Here is a 26,777-nt window from a genome sequence, read left to right as displayed (position 1 = left end):
CTCCAAGTCTTGAGTCCATATGGGGTCCAGGAAGAACATAGGGGCTGCTCTGAATGGGCAGCCAAGGCGTCACCTCTGGACAGTTGCAGGATGGTGGCCAGAGCTTCATGGTGGTCATCTGTCCCATGGGTCAGCTTTCTTAAAGTCATGAATGCTTACATCTTTAAGCTACACCACCTAAAAGGAGCTCTAAAGAGAGTGGGCACAGCCAGGACATCAGGCTATGTCCTTGTCTGGCCACAGTTGTAACAGTCAGTGCAGATAACATTCATTTGTTATCTTGTCCAAATACCTGGGAGTGGAGGCCCCAGGAGGAGACCCTCTGGGTGGAGCTGTGGCTCTCCAAAGCATATTCTCTGGGTCATGGGTGTGGGGCACATCTGAGTTAATGACTAGACCTTTTCTACATGCTATTATGGGGCAAGAGCTGAATGGACCCTCCCTGGGGGACCTGGGGCTAAATGAGGCAGAAACTTCATCATGAGACAACTGAAGTGGCAGCCACACTCAAGCAGGGGACATAGCGCTACCAAGCCTGTACATTTCTGATTCTTTCTCCCTACCAAGATCAGCTGAGTGAGCTCACTGGAAGAGGTGGCCTGTGGGCTGGCTCTGGAGGCAAGTAACCTATGCTCAAACCCATATAGAGCTGGGTTCACACCTGCTGGTGGCTTCTGTTCTGTTTGAGATGCCTTCTTGACAGGACCAGAGAGCCCCAGCTATAAACATCTAGTGCCCCCAAGGAAACTTCTGGATAAGCCAGAAGATACTGGCACAGAGCAAAGGAGAAAACCTGGTTTCCTTCTCTTTGGGGTTTCTTCCTCAGCCCACAGGTCTCCTGCTTATGTACCTGGGCTTGACCTTCCTGTAACTGTCCCTCCTGTTCTAAAAATAAATTTGATAGTAACAGGCCTGGGGCTTGGCCTCTTGGAAAGGAAAGAAGGAAGTAAGCAAAGGAGTGAGTCAGTCCTTAGACTGTTTTACAGGACAGAGGTCTACTGTGGTGGCCAATGCTACCATCGTGGTCACGAAGGGGAGGAACCTTATCCTATGTGATTCTGGGACCACACAGCTGAGCCAGAGGCAGCCTGACTGAGCCATTTGCTATCTAAAGATGGACAACTGCCAACACCTTCTGGAAATTAGTTGGCCCCTGAGGATAGGGAGTAGTGGTAGCTGCAGGCTGTGACGAATCAGCCCCAACACTGAGTTATTGTCACGGACAGTGTCATTTGTGTAAAAATGCATAGCTCCTGAGCAGATTCGTGGTTTTTATCCTAAACAGCCGAGGAACCACACCAAGACACCGAGGGTCACACATGGAGCCTCCATGAGAGTTGTGGAATGTTAGCGAGGTGTTTGTTACTTACCCACATTTTATAAGACATTCGATCTGACATTCCACCCATCCTGTGCTCTTTCCAGTGGCCTCACATTTTGCCTCCCTTACTTATGGGGTTCACCTGAATGGGTTTAAGGGGCAACAAGTCCTTCTGGAACGTCCTTAGGCAGTAGAAGAGCTGCTGGATCTTGGATCTCTTGCCCGCCAGGTTTCAGAACTCCTTTTCCCAGTGCTTTGAGGGTGTTCTAGCTTCCTGGAGAGGGCCAGGTGAAGGGTCTCATGGAAAGATATTTCTCCCGTCTTTCTCCTCTGATATATTGTGAGCTGATAGCCTTTGCTCTTTCGGGAATCCCTTAATCCTGTTAGCTGCATCTGGCTTGACATTAAGAATTGTGGGTCCAGAGACCCAAACCCTAGTGGATACTCATTCACTGCATTCCCACTGCCATTGCTGACTGAGCAGGCTCTGTCCTTGCCTTGAGGCCCAGGGGAGTGGGTAGCAAAGAGCTTTGGGTGAGGACCCAACTCCTGCACCTTCTTGTTGAGGGGTGGGCCCAGTGGAGATAGAGCACCGGGGTGGAGGAGTTCAACCAGGCTGGGACTAGAAAGGGGTCCTAAGAATACAAGAGAAGAGCCAGGGGTAAAGGGCTTGGCTACTCTCTTGGTCAGATTAAACAACTGAAGGTAGGTCTGGCCAGAGTCCTCCTTCTCCAAGGATAGTGACTTTCAGGACTGGGCCTGTAGATGTGGCCTTCTTCCAGGGACAGAAGGCATCCCCAGCTCTGGCCACCTCTGCTGGCTATGGTTCCAGCACCTACCACATGGATCTTGGGTAAATTTACACTCTGCTGTCCTGGGTTCCTGTGCATCCCCATGGTCTGTGAACTAGGCCGCAGGTGTCTGCGACTATGTAACCCCTTCTACAGAACCACCAGCTTCTCAGCCCACATCCTTGGCTGGCTTCATGCTCAACAGCACTTCCCTGTCCGGGGTGCCCTCCTCACCTGCTTGTCTTGGATCTTCCCTTTCCCTGTCTTGATCCGTTGAATATGTCTCCGGGTTAAACTTCAGGCTCTCACTTCATAATGCCCCAAAGGGTGGAACCCTCGAAGGAGCCACGGGTGACCTTGAAGAGAGAAGAGAGTAGGCCAGGATGATCAGGACCCAGTTAGAGAGGTGTCGAGCCACCATTAACCTCCAGGGAGGGTTTGGAGTGCAGCTTGCTAAGGTGCCTGGTCCAGCCCCCCCCCCCCCAGAGTGTTGTTTGGGTGATGGCAGCTCAGTTGTGCTGGGAGAGGGTCCAGCTAAATGTGGTCACTTCTGTGCCCTGGACGATCAGATCTGGAGCTATGGGTGGGGTCTGTGCTCTACTGTGTATTGTGTCATACCCAGACCTTTAACACAGGATCTCCAAGGTCAGACCCAAGGTCATTGGAACACTTCTCCTGCTCTCAGTTTGCCAACAGTCAAGCCCCATGAGGGAAGGAACTGCCCTATTCTACTCTGGGGACAAGTGACAGAGTCAGTGTGTGACATAGCTCCCTTGGAGGACCTCAGTCTCCCCCTCTAGAAACATACTTCCCAGAGCACGCCTGGGTTTCTGGCTGCAGTCTTAGGCCTTGAGTTTTATATTTAGATCCTCAGGAAGTCCACTTACAGCGATACCTACTTTGTTCGCCCTCTGTGGCTGGGATACCTTTAAGATTTAAGGGTCAGAGACATAGGGCAGTTTAAATACACTTTGATAACCGTCAGATCAGCAGCAGGCAGAGAGCTTTGCCAAAGAGTGAAAACATTTATTTACAAACGTGCATGGGAATACACGTTGTCATAGTAACCCATGGGCCTGTTTGGAGAGCATGAAACAAGAGGAAATGTGTTAAGGATTTTTTTTTTTATATCACATCAGGTGTTTTGAAACAGTCATCTTTAGCCACAGTGATCAATATCAAGAGACATCAGTTGAATAGATACTCGCAGAATTACCTGTGTGAGCTTATCTTTTTTTTTTAACTGTCTTGTGACAGTTACTTGCAGGCAATTGTGGGGAGCAGCCTCCCTCCATGGCTTTATCCTTTGTCGTAGGTGACAAGAGGGGATCTATTTCGTCTGACAGTGTACGCTTCCCTTCATAATATCACAGACAGTAGGACCTGGTGCTCCGTGGAGCTTGGTGTTCAGCGCCCTCTGGAGGCTGGGCAAGAAGTGTAGCTGTCTTTGGACGTATCAGCAGCTAGGCCTGGAGCTGGGCTCCTATTGTTGATCCAGCTCTTCTGGTCAGACTGGGAAAACGCATGTTCCTAATTTACAAACGTGTGGCAGCCCGGGGTCACTTGTCTAGGTCCCTGCAGCCTGGCTGTGACGGTGATGGAGGCAGATGGAGGAAGTGCTCCACGGCACCCACTGTCCTCCCTGTGGACGACACTTACATAGTGAATCTGCAGTGCTCCCCACGTGGGTTGTCCTCCACCTGAGCACTGTGCTTGCTGTACCACAGGTCTGAATCCGGCTGTCCTGCTTGTAGGCAGCTGTGTCCCATGGGGAGAGAAGAGAACTACCCATTAGATCTCCTGATGTCCCTCCAGGTCAACTGAGCCAGTTGGAGGCGGGATGTTGGTGCCTGGAGGCTGTTCTATCCTTGGGCTCTGGCTATGGGAGCCTTGCTGGCTACTCTTCTGAGGACCCTATGTTACCTCATACTCATACCTGCCTCATACTCTGCGTGGTGTAGACTAGCCACTTCACACCCTTTCCTTTAGAAGGGGGTCCGAGGAAGGCCATGTTATGGGGACACCAAGGTAGTGTGCCCAGCAGACGGGGGTTCGGGTGGCACCAGAGGAGCAGTAGCGAGAGCAGTTTGTGATGGGGCTTGGAGGGACTTTCCCTGTGCTAGGGCTGCTTCCTAAGCTGTATTTAAGGACGACGGACAGAAGAATGATAGCCAAGGCCGTTTGGGGTCCTCTGAAATCTCTGCTCACAGGGAGACACCAGAGTTTCTAACTCAGTAGTCTGGGGTGATTGATGCTCAAGAATCCACATATTAACACGTTCCTGAGTGGTATAGGGTTTTGGCTGTTTGGATTGCCTTGTGACCAGCCGCTATGGTCCACTAAGGGTTGGGAGACTTGCATCTGGAGAACGCCTCTTGCTGTACAAAGGCCTCGTGTCACAAGAAGCAGGAGGTGCATGGGTATGCTCTGTCTCCTCTTCTGAAGCCATTAAATCAGTCAACCCTGCTTAGTTCTACTGGAGGCTGCATCTCTAGATACTCTTTTACATCCTGTGGATGCCTCACGATGGGGTTTAAATTTTGACCCAGGGGTGCTGGGGTACCCATCTCCAAACTGGCTAAATGTCAGACTTTCAGGAGTGAGAGGCTGTGTGGAGGGGGTACAGGCTTCCCCTGAGTACCTGGTGCTCAGTGATCCAAAGTGGATCCTGTGCCATGTGGGGTGAGCTTCCACTGTGGCCTCCAAGGGCCTCCCTATTGTCCTTGACCTGGGCTCTCCTACATAGGCCACCTTAGCTTCTCTGAATTCTGCTTTTCTTTCTTTTGATTGATGGTAATTCATCACGGGTCCCACATAACAACATGCATGTTTGGTGGGTCCCACAAAGGCAGCAGTTCCTCTGTTCCCCCCCCCCCGAGCCCCCAGCTCACACACTCATGGGCAGGGTGACTTCCCTCAGCAGAGGCTTAAGGGACACAAGGAAGCTCCAGACCTTCCATTCATTTGGGGCATCACAGTCTGTGTCCCATGAGCATGTAAATCATGGCTGGTATCGAGTAGAGGCTAGTCACATGACCCACGTATGCAGCCTACCGCAAGGGACAGCAGATGACCTCCAAGGCCAGTAACCAACCATCATTTGGAAGTGACTTGCAGTGTGCTGTGTTGATCCTGGATCCTGCTTTGGTTGGCCCCCTAGCCACTGGAAGACAGTACAATGTTTGGAAAGATTCAGTCCTGCCAGAGAAAATGCTGCAGACGGAGTCATGCCCACCTCAAATAGGCACTGCTCGCTCGTTCAAGCCCTCAAAGATATGTCGGCATGCTGGGCTTTGCAGAGGCCTCCAAGCACTCAAGGGCCAATTTTGTTTGCTCTCACTTGGGCCTGAACTAAGGCCACCTTAAGGCCAGCTGGTAGAAACCACTGAATTTCCAATAGCACCCCCCAAGATGAGCTCTGAGACCACACTGGTCTGGCCAGACTTATTCCTCTGGGTGTTCTACTCAGGGCAGAGAGGCAAGGATAGGTCTGGGGCTCAGTCCCTGTGGGGGAGACTAAGCTGGGAAGGCCATACTTTTTCCAAGGGCATGGGGGGTGTCTGTCTACACAAACACGCACGCGTGCACCGTTCAGGAACTTGAGGTCACTTCAGAGACTTCGAAGGCAAAGGATGGTAGACATAAGCACAAAGTCCAAGCAAGACGTGACAGGGCTGGTCTATGACATCATTGCAAGGTGACACTGGCTCCAAGATGTCCCATGCCAACCCCATGCGCTCCTCAGTCACATGTTAGCTCCTTGGTTCCGAAGGTCACCTTGTTGAAGTGGGGACAGTTACTGCCCTGTGTACTACAAGGGGACCGGGCAGAGATACATAGCTGACCCTTGTAATCACAGCTGGAAGCAGCCTCGTGAGGATATGGGGTATCTGTCGGGCCGGGCTGGGGCTCCAGGGCTTCCCTCAGCAGCTGTGCTGGCCATGGAAGGCCTGTTCTGACGTCTCGCTCTCTTCTGTGTGTGTGCGTGTGTCCTGGCTGCGCCCTTAGCGTTTCCTTCGGAAATGACACTAGGTACAGGCACCATTACCTCCTGCCCTCGCTTGCTCCATCCCGTCTATCCGTCCCTTCCCCTTCTCCTCCAGTGCTGCCTGCTCTTTACCCTGTTCTGGTTCCCCGCTGTCTCCACTTGACTTAGACCTCTCCTTAGTGATATGTGTCTGACAGTGGCCCTGTCCAGCCTGCTTTGTACCATGTCCCTGACCCATTGACCCCACACCCTATTCCCTGGACAGTGTCATACAGGAAGAAAGGCAGCACCAGCCAATCTCTCACATGGCCAGGCACCTCGGGGAGCCTACTGGTGCTCTAAAGGCCTGGCCATGAGGTAGCGGGAGAGTGCTGCCACCTGGCCTGTGAACTGTGTGTCTGTGAGGATGCTTGGAGGGAATGGGACTGGGGAGTGGCTATGCTACGAACTGGGGCAAATTCCCTCCCGGGGAACCCTGGGTATTTAAAGTAAATGAAACATACTGTCACACAACAGCCATCTTCCAGCGCAGGGGCCTACTGGGATTGTGGTACGGGAGTCCCCCATGGTAGATGCAAAGTCCAGGGCTCCTGGTAGCTACCCTGAACTCTTCTGGGAAAATCTGGGCCCTGCTGACACCCCAGCTGTTGATAGGGACAGAGGAAAGATCCTGAGGTTGCTGTCCCCCGTGGAACCGCTCTCCAGAGCCCACGAGATGCTGCGGCTGTTTCCACTCCAAGCATCCTCCCCCAGGGCCTTTCCCTGGTAGCTTTAGTCTTAATGGAAGGGGTGGGCTGAGGAGGGCTTGGCCAACTCGGGGAGATCCCTGGCGATGCCTCCTTGCTCAGACTTTGAGACTAGGGCACCTCCCTCCCTTCCTCTGCCTTCCTCCCAGTCCACACTGGAGCAGAGGAAGCTGGAGCTGCCAGGCAATGGCCCCATAGTGGCCCCTACTTGGTCTCTGGTCTGAGTGAGGAGGGGTCTGCCCTTCTTGGTGCCACCCAAGTTTCCCAACCCTTGGCTCCAGTAGTCTCCCTGAAGTTCTCCCCTCTGTCTGCATGTTCCTGTTCCCACTGAGAGCATTCCCACACGTTGCCTTTTACCTTGTCTGCTTTCTTCTAGGACCTTCTACCAGTTTGAGGCAGCCTGGGACAGTTCCATGCATAACTCCCTCCTGCTGAATCGAGTCACCCCTTACCGGGAGAAAATCTACATGACACTCTCTGCCTACATTGAGGCAAGATACCGACATCCTCCACACCTCGTATAGCTTGAGGGGCTTGCAAAGCGACATTGAGGTCCATGGAGATCCACTGAGGCCCTTCTCAGAGAAAGCTTGAAGCCCTTGAATAGACCCATATGCTTTTAGTGCAATGCTTGAGACTAGCGCGCACCTATATCTGTAGGGTATGGATTTCAGCTTTGAGACTAGAGGATGGCTGCACCATCACCAATATCCCGGAAAAGGCAAAAATAGAAGCCATTCACTGCCCTGCCTACCCTCAGAACTGCACTCACCAGGCCATGGCCAGATGTGGGCTGTGGCCCTTCTCTGAGGCACAGGGATAGACTGGAATGTGCCTCTGTCTGGACACAGTAGCAAAGGAGAGGTCTGGAGAAGGTGGGAGCCAGGCCGCCTAAAGGGCACCACTTCTCCACAGAGCCAAATCACACTCTAGATAACAAACGGGGGCTGCCTCAGGAGCAGCCTGGGAAATGCTAGCAGGGCCCTGACCCCATACTCAGGGCATATCGGCTGCAAAATGCCTACTGTGCGCAGCTGAAGGTTAGCAAGCATCCCCAAAAAGGAATTCATATTCAAGTGTGAGCATAACCAAGTGCTGCCTTGCTCTGCCAGAAGACTTCGGGCTGTACCCTCGGTTTATGGTTCCATAGCCCGGGGGTGGGGGGTACGTCTAGTGCCCTGCAGATCCTTACTAATCTCTGTCTTCAGCAGTGGGGTGAGAGGAGCAGAACCCTGGCTCCCTCCCCTGGAAATCTACTCAGGGTCAGAAGCAGGCAATAGCAGCCTCCAGGGAGTAGCTCTCATCTCATATCCCACTGAAGATAGGGATGGATGGCCATTGAGCCAGGTTGAGCTAAGGCCCGGGCACTCTGGACCACTCTATGCCCATGACCTCTGTCGTGTCCTGCAGATGGAGAACTGCACCCAGCCAGCTGTCATCACTAAGGACTTCTGCATGGTTTTCTACTCCCGTGACGCCAAGCTGCCCGCCTCACGCTCCATTCGCAACCTGTTTGGCAGTGGGAGCCTGAGGGCCACAGAAGGGTGAGCTCACTAGAGGGGGCAGAGGAAGGGGATCTGTACATTAAAGATGGGGATTTGCCAAGGGAGTAGGAGAGGACTACCTCCTCATACCCTGAACATATGGAGAACTATGGTGGACTCAAATGCAGCCTTGGATGTCCCCCCCCCCCCAGCAGAATGTCACTCTTTTGTATAGAAACCCTTAACTCCATAGCACAGACTGATAGAGTGAGGGCTAACCTACCATCCAGGTCCCTGCCTCAGTTGCCCCTGCTGGTCAGTGGAGAGAATGGGAACACTCGTCATGTCAAGCAAGCATGAGGGGACCCTCTATTCTCCATGGGAAGTGGAAAGGCCTACAGACACCAACCTCCCTATGGGTGCCCTGTCCCCTACCCCACCCCAGGAATCCCTGCCCTTAGGATTGCTTGGAGCACATAGGAGAAGCAGGATGAGTGTATGCGGGTAGGGTGGGTAGTGGAGGACTATGGACAGAGCTTTAAGTGAGATGTGGCTTTGCCAGTGCCTGGACCCCATCCTCCTCCATTGTCATTTCCTGTACCTTCAGTGGTAGGGACTGGGCTAGAGCCACGGGAGCTGTGAGGCCCTCTGCAACTCAGGGCAGGTCACTAATCTACCACATGCAGCCATTGTCTAGGCCACACTGGGCATAACCAAAAGGAAGGACGCAGTGGCCAGTGAGGTCTGTTTCTATGAGAGGGTTGTGTTGTGACCTTGGTGGAACTGGCGTCACAGGAATAGGACAGCCTCTCTGTGAGATGTGAGGACTGCTGGGGACTGATAGTGTCTGCTGCTGAGGAACTGGCAAATGTGTTCATGCCTTTGGGTGCCCCAACTCCCCAAGGACCTCCAGCTTCCAGATGGGCCATTTAGTTCACAAGGCTGAGGTCTGGCATAGGGACTGCAACTCAGGATATGACACGTCACATTCTGAAACAGGCTTCCTGCCTCAGGCCAGTGGTGAGATCTGTGCCCAGACTGAGCCAGCCAGCGGTGAGCCGTTGTCCGTAGTCTGTGTCCTCATAGCTGTGCCTAGTAATGGTGTGTCCCCTTCCTCTGTCCCTCAGCAACCGTGTGACTGGTGTGTATGAGCTCAGCCTTTGCCATGTGGCCGATGCAGGCAGCCCAGGTAAGAGACTTTCCTGATTCCTCTCTGCTGGGGCAGAAGTCGGGGCCCTGGGATGCCTGGCTTCCTTAGCCTCTGCTCCCCTTGACTTCTGCTAAGTTAGGAGCCTTACCTGCAAAGTACAAGTAGTCTCCCTCCAGTCTCCAAGGCGTCCTCAGATGGGAGGGCAGAGAGGAGTCAAGTTTGCTGGCTGCTGCGACCGCCTATGCCATAGTCCCATGGGAGAGGGACTGTTAGCTTCTTATGTGTAAGGTCCATGTGGTCCTGTGGCCCCAGGGTGGACCAAGGTCCTGGGGAGCCAACCTGTGCCTCCAGCATTGACATCTTTTGTCAGTGCTAGCTAGTGTGTCAATCCCCATACAGGCATGCAGCGCCGCCGCAGGCGGGTGCTGGACACATCAGTAGCCTACGTCCGTGGTGAGGAGAACCTGGCTGGCTGGAGGCCCCGGAGTGACAGCCTGATCCTAGACCACCAGTGGGAGCTGGAGAAACTGAGCCTCTTACAGGAGGTGAGTGTGGGGGCCAAAAGGCCCAGGGCAGCAGGACTAGACCAGTGCGACCATCCAACCGTGACCCAGAATGAAGCCTAAATGGGTCCAGCCAGGGAAGCCACCCCCTGGAGCTGGCACAGCTTGTCTAGCCACAGGGCGTATGTGGGGAGCAGGATAACAGAGGCATAGACCCCTGCTGCTCGCTAAAGGACCCGTGAGTGTAATGGGGATGCCGGCTATAAGGGAGAACACACGGGTTGCCTGGGACTTCTGAGTCCTGCCAGCAGTGTGTCCCTCAGGTCACCAGCCATAACCAGGCACGGCAGACCTTCTCATACTTTACCAGAGGACCTTGCTTTCTGTGCCTGGTAGCCAGCCCTGGCTGGTACCCTCACTCACCTTGGTTGTCCCGGTAGGTGGAAAAGACCAGGCACTACCTGCTCCTACGGGAGAAGCTGGAGACCACACAGCGGCCTGTGCCTGAGGTGCTGTCGCCAGCTTCCAGTGAGGACTCTGAGTCCCGTAGCTCTTCAGGTGCCTCTTCGCCATTGTCAGCCGAGGGTCAGCCGTCACCTCTGGAGGTTCCCAATGAGAGGCAGAGGGAGCTGGCCGTCAAGGTAGGTTGGGCGGGTGGGCTGATGTGACCAAGCTTCGTCTTCACAGGCCCTGGTCATTTTGGGGTGACCCAGGGGCCCAGCCTGGTCTGTGGCCAGCTCCAGTCAGAGTTGCTAGAATCTGGAGTGGGGAGGAGTAGGGACCAGTTAGTCCCCTGCCTGCCACCTCACCCCACTTTACTCTCCTTCAGAAGCCTCAGCTTGAGGCCTTTTGTAGGCTCCTCCCCAGGTCATCCTTTGATTCCCTGAACTCCTGGGGAGCTGGCTCACTGTCTCTATTCAAAGCTAGCCCCTCTTGTTGCTATCCAGGCCACCAGGGGAGGCCTCGTGTCTTCAGGTGATGCTAATTCATAGCCTTCCTAGGAGCGCAGGGTAGGAGTTCTCTAGTTTGCGTACAGGTTCTGTCCCCTCAACCTGCCGTTTTTTCATCATCTCCCATCTGAGCATGTCTGGGGCAGGGTGGATGGAGGCCCCATGCTGCCACCGGTGCGGGGATGACCATGTGTTCTCTGTCCACAGTGCTTACGACTCCTCATGCACACGTTCAACAGGGAGTACACCCACAGCCACGTCTGTATCAGCGCCAGCGAGAGCAAGGTAGGTGAGACCTCTGGTTGCCAATGGCCAAGGGCAAGGCCTGGTGAGATAACCCTCAGAGGTGAATAGCTGGTTTCCCTAGGGTTGGAATCTGAGGAGGCTGGGGTGTGAATGAGAGCTTGACCCAGCCTAGTGCAGACCACATGGTGGTACCCAGGCTCTATCTCCTGCTCTCCTCCCATACCTTTAACACTATATATTTTCCTGGAACCCCCATCCTGCAGGACTCTACCCCCACTACCCCCAGCGTCTCATGCCTCACCCCCTATAGCCTCTGAAGGGGAATTCACCTGGGTCAGGGCATTCTGAACCCTGGTAGGAACAGTCATGGCTAGGTGGGAGTGTGTGTGAGAGAAACCCCATCCTCCTGGAAGCCCAGAGACCCACCTGAGAAAGACTTTCTGTCTCCTCCAGCTCTCAGAGATGTCTGTCACCCTGATGCGGGACCCATCCATGTCTCCTCTGGGTGCGGCTACGCTCACTCCCTCCTCCACTTGCCCCTCTCTGATTGAAGGACGCTATGGTGCCACTGATGTGAGGTGAGCGAGATCCGTACTACTGGGGAAGCTTCTAGCACCTTAAAGCCAATTGGCAATAGCTTCTGGGACTCAGGAATGGAGAAATAGGGTTAAGGGGACTATGGGCCCTGCACAAAAAGGTAGGGCATGGCAGAGGAATGTGTTGGCCTTCTTGAAGTCCCTCTGTCCATCTAGCTCAAGCAGGGGCACCGAGCCCCCTCTTTCTCAGCTAGCACAATAAAAGACGTATTAGTGAATAACCCGCCAGAAAGGGTAGCAGGGCTCCTAAAATACTCAGTGAGCCGCCACTGGTGATTTAGGAGAGGAAGGGAAGGTGTGTGAGCTTTTACACAGGACAGAGGCTGGAGAGCATCCTGGAGGAGGGAGTGATGTCTCCCCAGCAACGGAAATCCTGCCCCGGCTGCACGCTGTACCACAAGCCACTGTGGAGACTTCTCATTCACTCCAGCAGCCCTGGAGCGAGGTAGACTCTGTGAGACCCAGGAACTCCTCCTATGGACATAGCCAGACAGTCCCTGGACTTCCCCCCAGCAGCTGTTAGGAGGGCATTACCAGGGGACACCAGTCTCTTGAAGAACCCTGGCAGAAGGCAGAGTCACTTTCTATTTCTAGGACCCCCCAACCTTGCTCCCGGCCCGCCAGCCCAGAGCCCGAGCTCCTTCCAGAACTTGACTCCAAGAAGACTCCCTCCCCTGTTCGGGCAACAGAGACAGAGAAGGAGCCCCAGAGACTGCTGGTCCCTGATATCCAAGAGATCCGAGTCAGGTATGCAAGGTCCCTACAAGTTGTCATGCCCGAGGCACTGATTCAATAGTCCTCTGCAAGCAAACGGTGCCTTAGGCATGTGGGAGCCAGCTCCTTGCAGCTGTGAAGGGAAGATTCTCCAGGCCATGTGGAAGGAGGCTACAGTACCCACCGGGTTTTACCTGAATCAGAAGTATTCTAGCAATAGGCAACCAGCCCTGGCCTGTGTACAGGGTTTGGTGTCTGGGGGCCCCCTCACCCATGTATGAGGCAGGCAGGCTCCTGTGACCCTCTCGCACAGAACCGGTAACAACTGGAGAGTAGAGGGCAAGTGAGTGAGGCAGAGATGGGGACCCAGTGGACACTGGACTCTCAGACTTTTTAACTTTTTTCCTCCCAAATCTCCCCACTGAAAATTGGAGGCTTGTCCCAGATGTGAGATGGTGGTTCTGTCAGCCACCCCTCCATTCCTGGTCTTCCTTCTTGAGGTTCTAACACAGAGTTGTAGAGTGTGAGTCTCCCTTTGTTGGTTCCCCTACCCCAACTGACTGCCCAGGGTTCCTGAGCCAACAGATGTGCCTTTGCCTCACAGCCCAATCGTCTCCAAGAAGGGATACTTGCACTTCCTGGAGCCACACACAGCTGGCTGGGCCAAGCGCTTCGTGGTGGTGAGGCGTCCCTATGCTTACATGTACAACAGTGACAAGGACACAGTGGAGAGATTTGTGCTCAACCTCTCCACAGCCCAGGTGGAGTACAGCGAGGACCAGCAGGCCATGCTCAAGGTGCGGTCAGGGCCCATCTCAGAAGTACTGAGTCCTCCAGGGGAGGTGCTCCCTGTTCTCTGTTAGGCTATAGCCCCTGCCTCAGCAGGGCATCTAGGAACGGCTCTTGGTAATGGCAAGAATTGCCGTTCATCCGTGCCATTGCCAACACCCATCCTAGGGTTCCCAAAGGCCCTGGGAGGTTGGCAGAACCTTATAGCTCCTACAAGCTTTCTTGCCCAAGGCACTGCCTCATAGTTCTCTGCAAGCAAACAGTGCCTTAGACATATGGGAGCCAGCTCCTTGCAGCTGGTTGAAGGGAAGATTCTCCAGGCCATGTGGAAGGAGCCTACAGTACCCACTGGATTTTATTCCCTGTGTAGAGAGAGAGAGCGCTATATGACCCTAGTTGCTATGCACACCCATCACAGACGGCAGAGATGAAAAGGGCACTTCATTCAGGGTCACAGGCAAGAGTGTAGCCCACGGAAGTCAGACTCGTTTCCAGGGGTTACAGAGCAGCACAAACATAGGACATAGGAAACAAGTCTCCTGACCTTGGAGGCTTCCAGTCATCCTTGTGTGGTCAGGAAGGGGGTTGTGTTTTACAGAGACGCTTGCCTCCCACCCCACCTCACCCTGGGGTGCCGTGCTATGGCAGGTTAGACTTCTCTCCCACCTACCCACTCTTGCAACTTTCCAAAAGCGTTCTTTCTTAGTGGTGGCAGTGGCCATGTGGCCAAAACACCTTGTCACCAGCAGCTTCCCTCTACAGACACCCAACACGTTCGCTGTGTGCACGGAGCACCGAGGCATCCTGCTGCAGGCCAATAGTGACAAGGACATGCACGACTGGCTATATGCCTTCAACCCACTCCTGGCTGGGACCATTCGGTATGGACTGGGCGGGGAGGTGGACACAACCACCGGGAGACCTAGCAGATAGATGCCTACTCCTCCAGGGCACTGGAGCACATAGGGCTCCATGTTCTTGGGGCCGGGACATTCTTCGGCATGTGTACCTGCTTGCGTTTGTTACTGCTCATGTAATAAGTCAGCTGAATGCAGGCTCTAATATATAAACCTAGGCTCCTGTGAATGAGTCTTACCCCTTCCACATCATAGACTTGATGAAGGACCATGGGGGGGGTAGATAAGGTGCCCCCCAAGGGCCATGGGAGGGAGGTTAAGGTGTCCCTCAAAGGCACTGATGTATTCAATATTGAGTCACTACAAGTCTAAGGGGATCAAGGAAGACACGGGACTATAGTATGGTCTGGAGGTCTGCTGAGCTGCCTCTGGCTGCTGGAAGACTTGGGGGTCAACTCTTAGCTCTGACTACAGCTTCTCCCCTCCCCGCTCCACCCTTGCAGGTCCAAGCTCTCCCGAAGGAGATCTGCGCAGATGCGGGTCTGAGCAGAAAGCCTTCCGGACTTCCAGTGGCCCAGACCACTCCCCCGTCCTTACCATCTGTTCTGTCATCTGCCATTCAGCCCTTCCCCCACCAGGGGACACCTGTGCTGGGCCCAGCAACCCCACCTCTGGCGGGAGGCCTATACCACATGACGAATTGTGCTCCCCCCCGGAGGTTGTGCGTGTTGTGGTTTCTTCCAAAATTGCTCTGGTGGGAAGTTCGGAATGCCAGGAAGGTCAGAGGGCACGAGACCCAGGGTATTGCCGCTGTTCTAATATTTTTCTAAGCATAGACGGACTTATAATTAATATACATTAGTTAGTGGCGTTGAAACAGTCCTCTGAGACATTAACTATAAGACTGTGTTCTGTTTGTAAGTATTTATTTCTAATGCCTCCAGGTAGGGCTGTAAGGTTCATGTGGGGCTACCTTCCCCTCCCCCACCCCCACCCCCACCTCCACCCCCACCTCCACCCCCACCCCCAGCCTGGCCCTGTTGGTTGCCACCTGTATCTCCAGTCTACTAGGGGCAGAGGGAGGGAGGGATGTGAACAAGCCATGGCTCCTCACGGCCTGGCATAGGGAAGCTCTCTGTCCTGGCCTGTTTGTCTGAAATGAACCTAGTACAGTATGTGTGTGAGGGGTTCTGCAAATCCCGAGACTTAGACAGTTCAGAAAGCATTGTGAGCTACTTCTGAGGGAACGGTTCCCAAAATGGAGCAATAAGGGTGGTGTGGGCAGCTTCACCTCAGAATAAGGAGGATCAGGTGAGGTGTATGGTCAACCCTCGCAAGGCAGACTGGCTCCAACTGAGCTGTGTCCAGGCTATTGGGTAGGCGGCCATGTTTACACACGGCTGTGGGTGACAGAGACCATGGGAGTTCAGAATGGGGTCTCTGACTGTAGCCTCGATGTCGATGAGCAGAGGAATGAATATGTAGCTCTGGAAAGGTTCTGTGATCAGTGATCTGCCCCAGTTGTGGCATTCCTGTAAATCTCAGCAAGAGAACTCAGTGAATGATGTATGAGGATGACCTGCGATGGTCTTGGTAAAGGGACTCTTCTGCACCTTCTGCGCTTGGGGAATTTTCATGCCATGTCCATTTGGAAAGCCAGAAACCAAACCTGAAGTCCCCAGGGCCTATCAGGAGCAGTTACACTCAGCATCCAGCTATTCCAAGGTTCTCCCTCCACCTTGGTCAGCCCCTCCCCGCCCCTCTAGATCAACTGATGGGTCTAAGTTCCCCATCATCTCAAGCTGTCTCCACATGGCACTGACATGACCTGGATACTCTTGAGACCAATGCTCACAGCATCTCTACAGTCTGGATGGTCGTAGAAGGTTCTGGCTTCAAAGGTCCCTTGGCACAGTTATCAAGGGTCCTGTCCTTCATCCAAGTATCAAGATTCAGGGTAGTGGCAGGGCTCGAAGTAGTGTGTGCACCTGCCATCCAGTGTGAGCCCAGCGGAAACTGAGAATTCACCCATCACTGGGGTCAGGTGCCATATGGGTGGCCACCCTCATGCCTGGCCACCGTCATCCCCCAGGGCTTGAGGTAAGAGTCAATAGCATCAAGTGTCAGGAGACCCTATCTATGAAGTGTAGAATAAGACTTATTTCCAAGAATACAAATCAAGGTTAAGCCCGAACTAGAAACCAGGTGACCTGAGCTGTCTATGGTGGACCTTGGAGGCAGAAGGCTGAGACCACAAAGTGGAGAGAAGACGGCTGTGTTCAGAAACTCACTCTGGTGCTCATGGCCTATTCAAAGGAGGGAAGGAGCGAGTTGCTTCAATGTCTTGGTTCCCAAGGGCCACGGAGCCACACAGCCCCCAGCAGGCAGAGAGGCAGTCGGGCCTGCCGCGCTCGCTCAGGTCAGCCAACCTGAAGCTGAGGCCTTGGAAGAGTCCGGCTCCACCCAGCAGGTGGGTGTCTGAGGCCAGCCAACCTACAGAGCACCTGTGCCTGGGTCGGGTTGTAGAAAGGTCGGGAGGTGTAGTGCCCACCCTGCCCCATTCGGGGGTATCTTGGCCCAGTGTTGTCCTGGCATTGTCTAGGGAACCAAGGTGGGCTCTCGGCTTTTGTGGGTGGTCCTGAGTCAGAAACTAGTAACCAGAACTGATGGACCAAGAGATCCGTCTACAGCTCAGGAAACCTGATTTCTTCATGCCCTCCTTGCCCCAAATTACCTGTATATCATGTCAGCTGAAGGTCATTTGTCCAACATCCGTGACGGGGAGGGATGACACGGGGACTAGGGATAGGCCAAGCCTTCCTAGCTGGGGTCTGTGTTTCCTGCTTGGAACAGAGGGTGAGATGGATCCGGAAAACCACCTCCACAGACAGTTTGGTGTTGATACTTGATGTTGCCCAGGCTGGGACCTCAACTTAGTTTGGAATAATAATCATCTTTCCTGGAGAGGGAGGGGCTGTTTCTGCCTCATACCAACACCTTATTCAACACACAACACACACACACACACACACACAGCTGTTGTAAATGGCTTCCTCTATCCTGGTCCCTGGAGACCCCTAACTATCTTCAGATTACTGAATGTGGCTGATGTTACAGATGTGAACAAGACCAAGATGTTGGTCCCCTGCTCCACCCAGCATGTGGACCTCAAAAGACATTCCTTTACCCCTGGGACTGGAGCAGTGCAGTCCCCCAGGATGGACAGATATGGCTGACCTGAGTCTCTCCTTGAGCCTGGACCTCCTGTAGTTTGTCTATACCGAGGGGCCCCTGCAACTCAAGAGGCTGTTTCCCTGACCTGTACATATGTGGTTGCTGTGGGCGCCCCCTGGCCCTTGTGTCATAACCACCTGACATAATGACTAGTATCCTGCTGTTTACACCTGAGTGTTAGCTGTAGGCTCCTGTACTGTTTGTGTGCACTTAGGGCTCTGTCCAATTAAGAAATAAATGTGGCTCTCATGCAACACACATCCATTCACCTATGTCTCTTGTCTGTTGGCTGCAGCCGGAAAATGCTCACAGGGGCCTGTACCCAAACAGAGATGGTACTGGCTCCCCAGAGGGGAGGGGGGAAGGGGTGGCTTCTTAGGGGACCAAGAGGCAGACAGTGGGGAGGTGTTGAAAGATGCAAGGTAGTGCCAGCTCTGAGGCCACCTGCTTCTCTCAGTACCGATCGAACCTATTCCAGGTAGCCCTACCTGTGTGCACCATCATTGTATGCTACTCACTCCATCCCCCAGCAGCCTTTTGGGGTATGGTCCCTCGGAATCTCTGGCCCACAGGGTTTGTGCAGGTTTCAGGGTCTCAGAACTTCCTAAGGTGCTAATGAGTCTCTCCCGGGGCTCTGGGGGTTCATGGGTATCTAATGAGTCTTGAGGGTTTCAAGAAAATGGATACACAATTCAAAGAATAGCAACAAGTCAAGAGCCCAGGGGTCATCGCTTTCCCTCACATTCGTAGGTGATTGGCTAATGCAGAGCTGCAGTTTCTGGGCAGAAATAAAACGTGAGCATATGGTTGGTTGAACTTTGTTTCCAAGAAATGCTGATCCTGTAGGAATTTGGATTTCTGCCAAGTGGCCTCTTTATATTTTTTTAAGTGGAGTTTTGTCTTATTTAACCCTTTGAGAGAGAGGACAGTCCATTTGGCTTCTATTTTGTCGTGGAGGATGGGATCCTGATGTGCTGCAAGTGATAGTTGGTTACTTCCGAAGGACACAGCCTGGGACCCTAGGAGAGCAGATGTGTCCTGGCGTCTCCTGTGGTGCCACTTCTGGCTGTTGGTGGTACTGCAGTAAGTGGCAGGTGGGACTGAGTAGGTCTCTTGCTGCTGTGGGTGTTTTGGGTCTCAGACCTGGTAGGTTTGAGGCGTCTGGGCTTTGGAGACCAAGAAGAATCAGAAGGCTGGGGCTATCCTTGCATCCACTTCTGAACTGTGGATAGGTTGCCGTGCTGTTTTCTAACTTTGAGTTCATTTGGCTTGGCCAGCCTGCGAGTGACCCAAAGTGATGAGGATCTTGCTGGATCCCTCTCCGGTGCTCCAAAACTGTCATCCAAATCCCCAGAGATGCAACATGGCCCTGGGACACTCAGGATCTGGAAAGCTGTGACTTGGTTACTCCACACTGAGCGGGGCTAGCTTTGAGGTCACCTGGCCTCAAGATTAAGGCGTGTTTCCATAGACTAGGGCTCGCCAGGGTCTGGAGTCGTCTCAGGGCAAGGGCACGTTCACAGAAAACCACAAAAACAAATAAACGAACGAACAGAAAATCAAAACACCAAACAGTAGGGAGGCTGTGTCCCTCCTCCTGGTCCCTCAGATGTTGAAAGTCCCATCTCAGCACCCAGAAGGGAGAAGCCCTGTGGACGGCTCTCACTGGGGTGGAGGACCACACAGGCTGAGCACTGGGCCACCCAGCTCAGCCGTTTCCCAAGCTCAGACATCACCATCCTGATCCCACGCTTCTGCGGGAGGCTGTGGGGTTGGACAGTCCTCAAAGACAGCCAGGTGTATTGCCCATGGCCACATGGCTCCCTCCAGATTCCCTCAGGCTGCTTCTCTGCCCGGCACCCCTTATCTATCCCCTTTCCCCACACAGAACAAATCAGTGTTTCTCTTGCCTATTCCAAACAGATTTTCAGAAGAGGGGAGAGAGGAAGTGAAATTGCTCTGGCCAACATGTGTGAGGGTGTTTTTTTGTGGGTTTTGCTAGAAATAGATTTTCCACAAAAAAAAAAAAAGATGCATTTTATTTTGTCGACAAATCAGTCTATAGCATTTTAGAGACTTCTCAATGTGTCACTTCAAAGAAGTACCATAGTGAAAACGGTCAGTTTTCAACAGTATTAGAAACAACAGCGGGTTAAACATCCATGCACTCTACTGTGTGTGGATACCACCCCGTGTGTGTGTGTGTGTGTGTGTACATGTGTACAAGCATGTGCATACAATACTCACATTCACACAGCTTCCAGAATGGCTCCAAGCTATCCTGTCACCATGACAGCCCAGATGCACTTGACCTTACATCCTCCCTGCACATCAGTGTTGTCTCCTCGCTCTGCACATCTGGCCCAGGTCCTGCTGCATCGTGGAATAGGTATGTGACCCTGACACTTCGATCACAGCAGGATTCTTGTCCTAGCCATCTGTGCAGGCCCTGAGGACCCCAGGCTGCCGGCCTCCCAGGGTCCAGTGTGGCTGTGAGGAGCTGTCTTGCTTCCCAGATGCCTGCTCTGCTTCTGATGCAGCAACTATGACACAGCCCCCAGCCCTGACGCATCTACAAAGTCCTGCAGGATGCAGGCAGCGCCCGCATCCCCATCCAGTGTAGGCAAACTACCCCATGTCACCACTTCTGTGCTCCTCAAGCCAAAGGCCATACAGAGCTGGCTCCCCAGTCCCTTCCAGCAATCATCATCCATTCCCAGGTTAGTCATGCCAACCCAGGGGGAAAGGCTAGGGGTTTTAGACAGGCAGTTCTGCCGGGATGTGTAGGCAGAGAGGCCTTTAGAGAAGGTGAAGGGACAGGCATGAAGGCCCTGGAAGGATCTTCCTTCTCCTCAATGTGACCTCACCTGTATCCAGGAAACCCAGACAGTCCCCTTGCTCTGTCCTCTCATCCTATCCCACCACAGAGGGACACCTGGGATAAGGTTTGGCCTAGCTTTAGAGGATAAGTAGTCATTGTCCTAAGGAAAGGAAACTTCACAGATAGCAGTGTACTGTGCCGTGTGCCCAGCTCACACCTCTGAAACAGTCAATGATGTCTCCACCGCTGGTATCCTTGAAAAGCCTTAGGCCTTTCTTGACTGGGGGCTCCCAGGCATGTACCGGGTATCTAGGCCCAGGTTGTCGAACCCTGGGTTTTTGCCAGTCTCTGTGGCCTTGCCCTTTATTATCACTCTGTAAACATGAGTTAGGAAAGAACGTGCAGTAGGGGGAAAGGACTTAACCACACTTGCCGTTCCGGAAGCTTCCTTCAGGCAAGGGAGACAGGCGGGTGGGCCTTAACAATGGTTTATTGGCAAATGATTTTGTGGAGGGTAGACCAGAAGACTCGGGAGGTGACTGAAGCTTCAGTGAGCAAGGCAGCTCATCCAGATCCCCAGTGGCTGCTGCCCTGGTACCCATAGGCCACAGCCCTTTGCCACTACTCCCCTTTGAGCATCTTGGTATCCACAGAACCTGGGGACAGCTTCACCCTAGGGGTTCGGTATTTGCTTTTCTGCCGGTAGAACAGATTTCTCTCGAAAAAGCGTGGGAGGTGGCCCTGATGGAGTAGGACAGCCAGGATCATCCCTGCAAGAGATGGGGTCAGGTCAGAGAGCATCCTGAACAGCCCAGGCCCTCCCTGTAGGCTCCTACTTGCGTTCTTTCTGGCCACACCCCTTCCCTGGTCCTATCCCTTAGCGCTCAGCTGCCAAGAGCCCAGGGAGCACCCATGGGAGGTTAGTATATTTCTAGATTATGCTCTGGGGACCCAGGACTCAGGATGCCTCACGGAAATGTCCCATGCCATTTTCCAGTTCTATACTGCAGTCTCTCTTTTAGGTTGTCTCAGGGTGTGGCATTGTGGGCAGGCCTGCTTTCAGCGACTGGAGGTTGGGGCTGTGTGGTGGACAATGAGAGGAGGGAAACTCAATTTAAAAGATATCTTTGTAAAATCTGGCTGTAGAGCATTTTCTTAATTACTGACTGATGGGGGAGGGCCCAGCCCATTGTAAGTGGTGTCATCCCTGGGCTGGTGGTCCTGGATTCTATAAGAAAGCAGGCTGAGCCAGCCACAAAGAGCAAGCCAGTAAGCAGCATCCCTCTGCCCCGGCTCCTGCCTCCAGGTTCCTGCCCTGTATGAGTTCCTACCCTGACTTCTTTGATATGGAAGTGTGAGCCAAATGGTGTTTCGTCATAGGAATGAAAATCCTGAGTAAGACAGGAAGAAGAGCAGGGTTAGGCCTGGGTAGGGAAGGACCCCGGCGAGGGGAGCTGGCTCAATCTCTTTTTTTCTCTCTGATATTCTAAGTCCTCAGCTGGTCTCCAGGTCCTCAGAGGGATAAGGTAGCCAGGGAAGGAGAGATCTGATTTTACTGTTTATGGTTTAAGCACCTGCTGTAGTGTTTTGGTCCCACCCATGTGATCTGTTTCAGTTCCCAGAAGCCACTTTGCTCCACAGAGAGGCTCCTGTGGCCATGACCTGACTTGTCCCCACTCCACTGCTGACCTTAGTCACCCCCTGAAGCAGATGTGGTATTCTGGGTCCAGAGACAGAGAGGGCCCCTGCTCAGGGGCTTCCAAGCAGCAAGGAGCACCAGCACACAGTAGCTTGCAGCTTTTCCCCAGCAGAGGGCGCTGCCTCACAACAGCCTCGTTCTTAATAGTAAGTCATTCTCCTCTCTCTCTCTCTCTCTCTCTCTCTCTCTCTCTCTCTCTCTCTCTCTCTCTCTCTCTCCCTCCCTCCCTCCCTCCCTCCCTCTCTCTCTCTCTCTCTCTCTCTCTCTCTCTCTCTCTCTCTCTCTCTCTCTCTCTCCCTTCCTCCCTCTCTCTCTCTCTCTCTCTCTCTCTCTCTCTCTCTCTCTCTCTCTCTCTCCCTCCCTCCCTCCCTCCCTCCCCCCGCCTGGTGATTTGATCTCAGTTCCTCACACATGAGTAACAAAAGCATTTTACAACACAGAGCCACCTCTCCAGCTCCTCAACGCTGATTTCTAACTAAACTCCACAAACTTGTTTTTTTGTTGGCGACCTCCAGATGAAGATAGTTCCTGGAGCCAGGCATGGTGGTGCATGCCTATCATTCTGTCACACCAGGCAGGAGGGTCACAAGTGCAGGCTGACCAGGTCAGAAGTAAACCCTACATCATGAAGGGTAAGCATGGGGGTGACCTACTCAAATGTTATGCTAAAAATTGAAATATTGGGGTTGAAGAGGTGGCTCAGCCTGTAAGGTGGTTGTCTCATAAGTACAAGACCTGAGTTTGATCTCTAGCGCCTATGTATAAAAAGCCAGGTAGAGTGATTCCAGCACTCAGGAGACAGAGGCAGGCAGACCTCTGTGAGTTCAAGGCCAACCTGATCTACATAAAGAGTTCTAGGACAGCCTGGGCTATAAGGAGAGACCTGGCTCCAAGCTACCTCGTCCAAAATCAATGCACAATGGCACATATTTGGAGTCCCAGTGCTTGGGAGGAAGAGGCAAGAGGTTCTTTGGGGCTTGCTGGCCAAACAACCTTGCCTAATCAGAGAGCTCTCTCTCCAACAACAACAACAACAACAACAGCGATGAATGGTGCCTGATGAATGACTCCCAGGGTTGACCTCCGGCTTCCACAGGCATGTGCACCCACATACATCCTCACGTATGTGAACACATGGACACACATGCACATACACTTGCAAAAAAAAAACAAAAAACAAAACAACTGAAGCTGTAAAATCACAGAGGAGCCCTGCAGGACAAGGGAACAAGGGGACAAACAAGAAGCAGTCTGCAGAAGAGTGGCCCATGGGGCAGAGAGAGAGAGGCTCCTCTTTCCTCTCGCATTCCGAGAACCGGGGTTGCAGATTGCGAGAACACCTCAGTCATCACCCCAAGCTTGTGTCAGTGGCTTCCATCTCTGTTCCCCTCGAGCTGCTGCTCCGTTCTGGTCCGGCCAAGTGTAGCCCAGGAAGGAGTGGAAACCTTCCAAGGTTCCAGTGGACCTCAGTCATCTGGGGTCATGGTCAGTGTGGGGAAGCCTAGTGCCTAGACCCTGTGCCAGAGAGGTGTGTCCTTTGCCTAGGTCGAAACTGCCAAAACCCCAGAATTGGCCAGGTCCTGGAGCTAGACCTTTCTCTGACTCACTCCGGCCTGGGGACTTTACTGCTATTTCTCTTTCAAACCTTGGGTGACCGGAAGGGGTCCCCTCTGTACTTCAAGGAGTCACAGGGCAGACCTCCTAGGAGCAGCAGACCCTGAGCACCCAGGTCTACAGCCCTGAAGGGTATGGGATCCTCCAAGCATGGCCTATGTGTCCCAGAGGCTCCATGGTACCAGCACACAGCAGGATGGCTTTAACTGGGTATGTGAAGATGCACTGGGAGGGGAGCCCCAGATACAAGGGAACCTACTGCAGCCTTCTCCCTATGCAGAGTCCTCAGAGGGTCCAACTCTCCATACCCCACTCTCCACCTAACACTCCCCCCTCCTCTGTGGCAGTCCAAGTGGAGACACGCCCATCTTGGTCACTTCCTCCAACTGCCCACACTGCAGAAATTAAGAGAACAGATCTGAAACCCTGGTTCACCCACCCCACCCCCACTAAGACCCCAGGGAGCTAGGAAAGACGACCCCATTGTGAGTCTGCAGCCAGTGATCTCCTGGGTGTCTGTGTCTGTGTTTGTCCTGTGCCCATGAACACTACCCAGGCTGGCCTTGTTCCCACTGCTTACCTGCCACAGGACCCAGGCAGTACACGTGGGCATACTCCAGCAAGGTGTTCCCAGAACAGTGGAAGGTGACAGAGGCAGCCAGGGCAGGATTGAAGAAGGCAGACGTGTAGGGCCCAGCTGTGGAGAGAAGCATGGGATTCTCTCAGACTAGCTCTGCCTGAGGCTGCCAGACGGAACCAGCCCCCAAGACCACAGCACTAGATGCGGGACTGGGATCTTGGCACGGGGACTTTGGGACGGCTGTTCTTCCTGTTGTATGTGAATGGTCCCAGAGAAACAAGGCTGGTTCCATCAAGGCCAGAGGTCACAGATTGCACTAAAACCAGTGACAGTGACAGAGATGTCACTTGCAGGCCTTGGGAGAACTGTAGAAGAGTCAGCAGCTAAGTGGCCATGGAAGAGAAGCGGAGGTGAGGGGAGCAGCTGAGGCAGCCACTGTCTTTCAGGCCATGCCAGGAAGCTGGGCAAAAGCACTGGGCAGGCAGATGGGAGCCTGGGCCTCAGGGACCTAGACCTAGGTGCCCGGCCCAGGCAGCTCTGCTGTGGGAGTTGGGGGAACCCTGGTTGGTAGGGTAGGACACAGCTGCTCCTGTTCATTCTGCTGGAAATCACCACCCTCCTGTGTTCTCTGTACAGCTGGCCTCAGTTTATCCCATCACAGCCAGGTGCTGGAGGTCCTTCCCACGGTCTTCCTAGTACCAGTCACCAAGTCCTGGGCTCAGTCGGCTCAGCATTGACTTGTGCTGTTTCTGCTTTCTGGGCTCTTGGCTTCTTGGAACAAAAGGGAAACCTTTGCTCTTGCATAACGCAGCATCTGCAGTGGCCATGGCTCTGAGGAGCAGCTAGCCGATAGCCTCACAGTGCTCCCTGATCTGGGATCATCATATCTAGGGGTGCCTCCCTTGAGGTGGATCCCTGGGCTGATGAGACCTGGGAAACAAAATCAGAGCTGGGCCCAGAGCAGCCCCTAGAAGAACACAAGGGACCAAAAGGGCCCAGTCAAGATGCCAGCCTGTCCAGGGTGGAAATCACAGGCATGAGAGGCTGGTGCTGTTTTGCAATGGAGTGAGGAAAGTGCAAGGACCAGAGATGAAAGAACTTCAAGGCTTGCTGCTCTTTCTGGGGTGTTGGAGGAGTACACGAGGCCAGAGTACAGCCAGGACCCAGTTTTGAAACTTGTAGCTGCTCCAACTGCTTCAGCTGTAGCGAACCTGACAGCTGGGAATCGGGGATGGGTATACGGTACAGGTACCCCCTACACACAACCCCAGGTCTAGCCTTCCAGCCCCTATTGTTCTGGGAGGGGCCCAATCTCCGAGGGCTTGTGGGCCCCTTGGTCAGCGGGGTTAGGGTCCTGCTCGGTCTAGCAGAGAGGGGAGAGAGTTTACCTGTGTAGGCCATGGCCGTGACCAGCAGGGCCAGGGCAGGTGCCCTGTAGACAAGAAGGCTGCGCTGCAGGTGGAGGAGGCTCAGGTGGAAGAGGAAGGTGCAGGCGCCCTCCACCAGCGTGCCCTGCAGCACGGATGTCCGCAGGGTGGAGCTGCAGTGTACAGCCATGAGGCTCTGCAGCAAGTGTAGTTCGCTGAGCTCCCAGGTCCAGCAGCGCTGGGTCAGGGCACAGGCGGCCTGCGCGCCCAGCACCTGGGCCAACAGTTTCAGCAGAGTACTGGGCAGCGACGCCTCCACCATGAGGAACTCCTGCAAGGCCACAGTGGGGTTGGCAGAGGCCCCGTCAAAGGTGACCCCATGCACTAGGAAAAGCAGGAACACCAGGGTCAGCAACAGGTCGGGCCCGAAACCCCCAGCCCAGGGGCCGAGCTCCACCAGCACTCGCATCTCTAGGCAACAGGCTGCCAGCTGGGCTGCGCCCACTGCCTCCCGTGCAAAACTGGCATAGGTACCTGCTGGGAGCAGGGCTTTAGATGCCCTCCTAGCCACCTCACAGATGGCGCAGGTAGCAAAAAAGAAAGAGAGGGACACATTCAGACTGGCCATCAGTCTGGGTTCTACAAGGAGCAAGGTGACAGACGTGTGGGAGACTGGCTGGCCCCACAGCCCAAGGACAGAGGAGCTGTAAGAGATTGCACTTGGCGACTGGGAACACCACACCTGTGCCCCTTACAACTGACGCCATTGGTCACAATGCCAAGTGCTGCAAGGAACACCCACAGAGGACCTGCCCGGCTTGGTGTCCTCCCTGGGAGGGCGTCCGCCCTGCTCTGGCTTCCCTCTCTCACCAGCCAGGGGCACTGCAGAAAAACCGTTTTCTTCAAAGCCACCATGGGGTCTGTGACTTATACCCAGGCTCCTGGCACCAGGACAACACCACCAACATCTGCATTGTACCCCAACCTGGCCCCTCATCTCCCTGCAACTGGGCAATGTCCCCTCTGGGGGGGGCAGGGCTTCGATCTGAGAGCACACTGGGTCCCTTACTCCTGGAAATAGCCAACAAATATTTGCCATACTGGGATCTGCTAAATAGATCAGGTCTGTTCCTCCCCGCAACCCCTAGAGAACCAGTGCTCTAGCAGGAGCTCTGGGCTGCAGGACACTAAGCCTACAGATGAGATGTGGACCACTTCACTGTATCTTTTGTTCTTCTGCCTGGCTGTGTACATCAAACAAAATGCATTTTAAATGAAAGGCTTTGAGGTAGTGTTTGTAGGTTGATGTCAAGGTGATATGTGATTG

The 26,777-nt window shown here is 53.8% G+C and overlaps 2 protein-coding genes across 15 annotated transcripts in view; one reads left to right on the top strand and one right to left on the bottom strand.

Moving 5' to 3' along the window:
* The window catches only part of Kif1a (kinesin family member 1A), an 84,445-nt gene extending 66,808 nt beyond the window's left edge, over positions 1 to 17,637 (top strand). For 10 of the 14 annotated variants that reach the window (XM_017596916.3, XM_006245563.5, XM_039084755.2 and 7 more), the window contains 11 exons: positions 7,223 to 7,337; positions 8,257 to 8,390; positions 9,458 to 9,519; positions 9,880 to 10,025; positions 10,424 to 10,624; positions 11,141 to 11,218; positions 11,633 to 11,757; positions 12,370 to 12,522; positions 13,094 to 13,286; positions 14,041 to 14,159; positions 14,639 to 17,629. In XM_017596916.3, coding sequence (XP_017452405.1) covers positions 7,223 to 7,337; positions 8,257 to 8,390; positions 9,458 to 9,519; positions 9,880 to 10,025; positions 10,424 to 10,624; positions 11,141 to 11,218; positions 11,633 to 11,757; positions 12,370 to 12,522; positions 13,094 to 13,286; positions 14,041 to 14,159; positions 14,639 to 14,681 — 1,369 coding nt within the window. In that variant the 3' untranslated portion in view covers positions 14,682 to 17,629. Of the gene's footprint in view, positions 1 to 6,120; positions 6,145 to 7,222; positions 7,338 to 8,256; positions 8,391 to 9,457; positions 9,520 to 9,879; positions 10,026 to 10,423; positions 10,625 to 11,140; positions 11,219 to 11,632; positions 11,758 to 12,369; positions 12,523 to 13,093; positions 13,287 to 14,040; positions 14,160 to 14,638 lie in introns of all 14 variants that reach the window. The other 4 variants (XM_017596915.3, XM_017596913.3, XM_039084751.2 and 1 more) reach the window with 2 other exon arrangements.
* Positions 17,638 to 20,658: 3,021 nt separating this feature from the next.
* Positions 20,659 to 26,145, bottom strand: Aqp12a (aquaporin 12A). Its single transcript, NM_001109009.1, has 3 exons — positions 25,472 to 26,145; positions 24,084 to 24,200; positions 20,659 to 20,960 (listed from the first exon to the last, which is right to left on the bottom strand). Exons 1-3 carry the CDS (start codon positions 26,076 to 26,078, stop codon positions 20,812 to 20,814), a joined length of 873 nt encoding a protein of 290 aa, NP_001102479.1. The 5' UTR covers positions 26,079 to 26,145; the 3' UTR covers positions 20,659 to 20,811.
* Between the last annotated feature and the right edge of the window lie 632 nt (positions 26,146 to 26,777).

The sequence above is a fragment of the Rattus norvegicus genome, chromosome 9 (genome assembly GCF_036323735.1).
Source record: "Rattus norvegicus strain BN/NHsdMcwi chromosome 9, GRCr8, whole genome shotgun sequence".
In the NCBI taxonomy this organism is placed as follows: Eukaryota; Metazoa; Chordata; class Mammalia; order Rodentia; family Muridae; genus Rattus; species Rattus norvegicus.
This window is presented reverse-complemented; position numbering and strand designations above follow the sequence as displayed.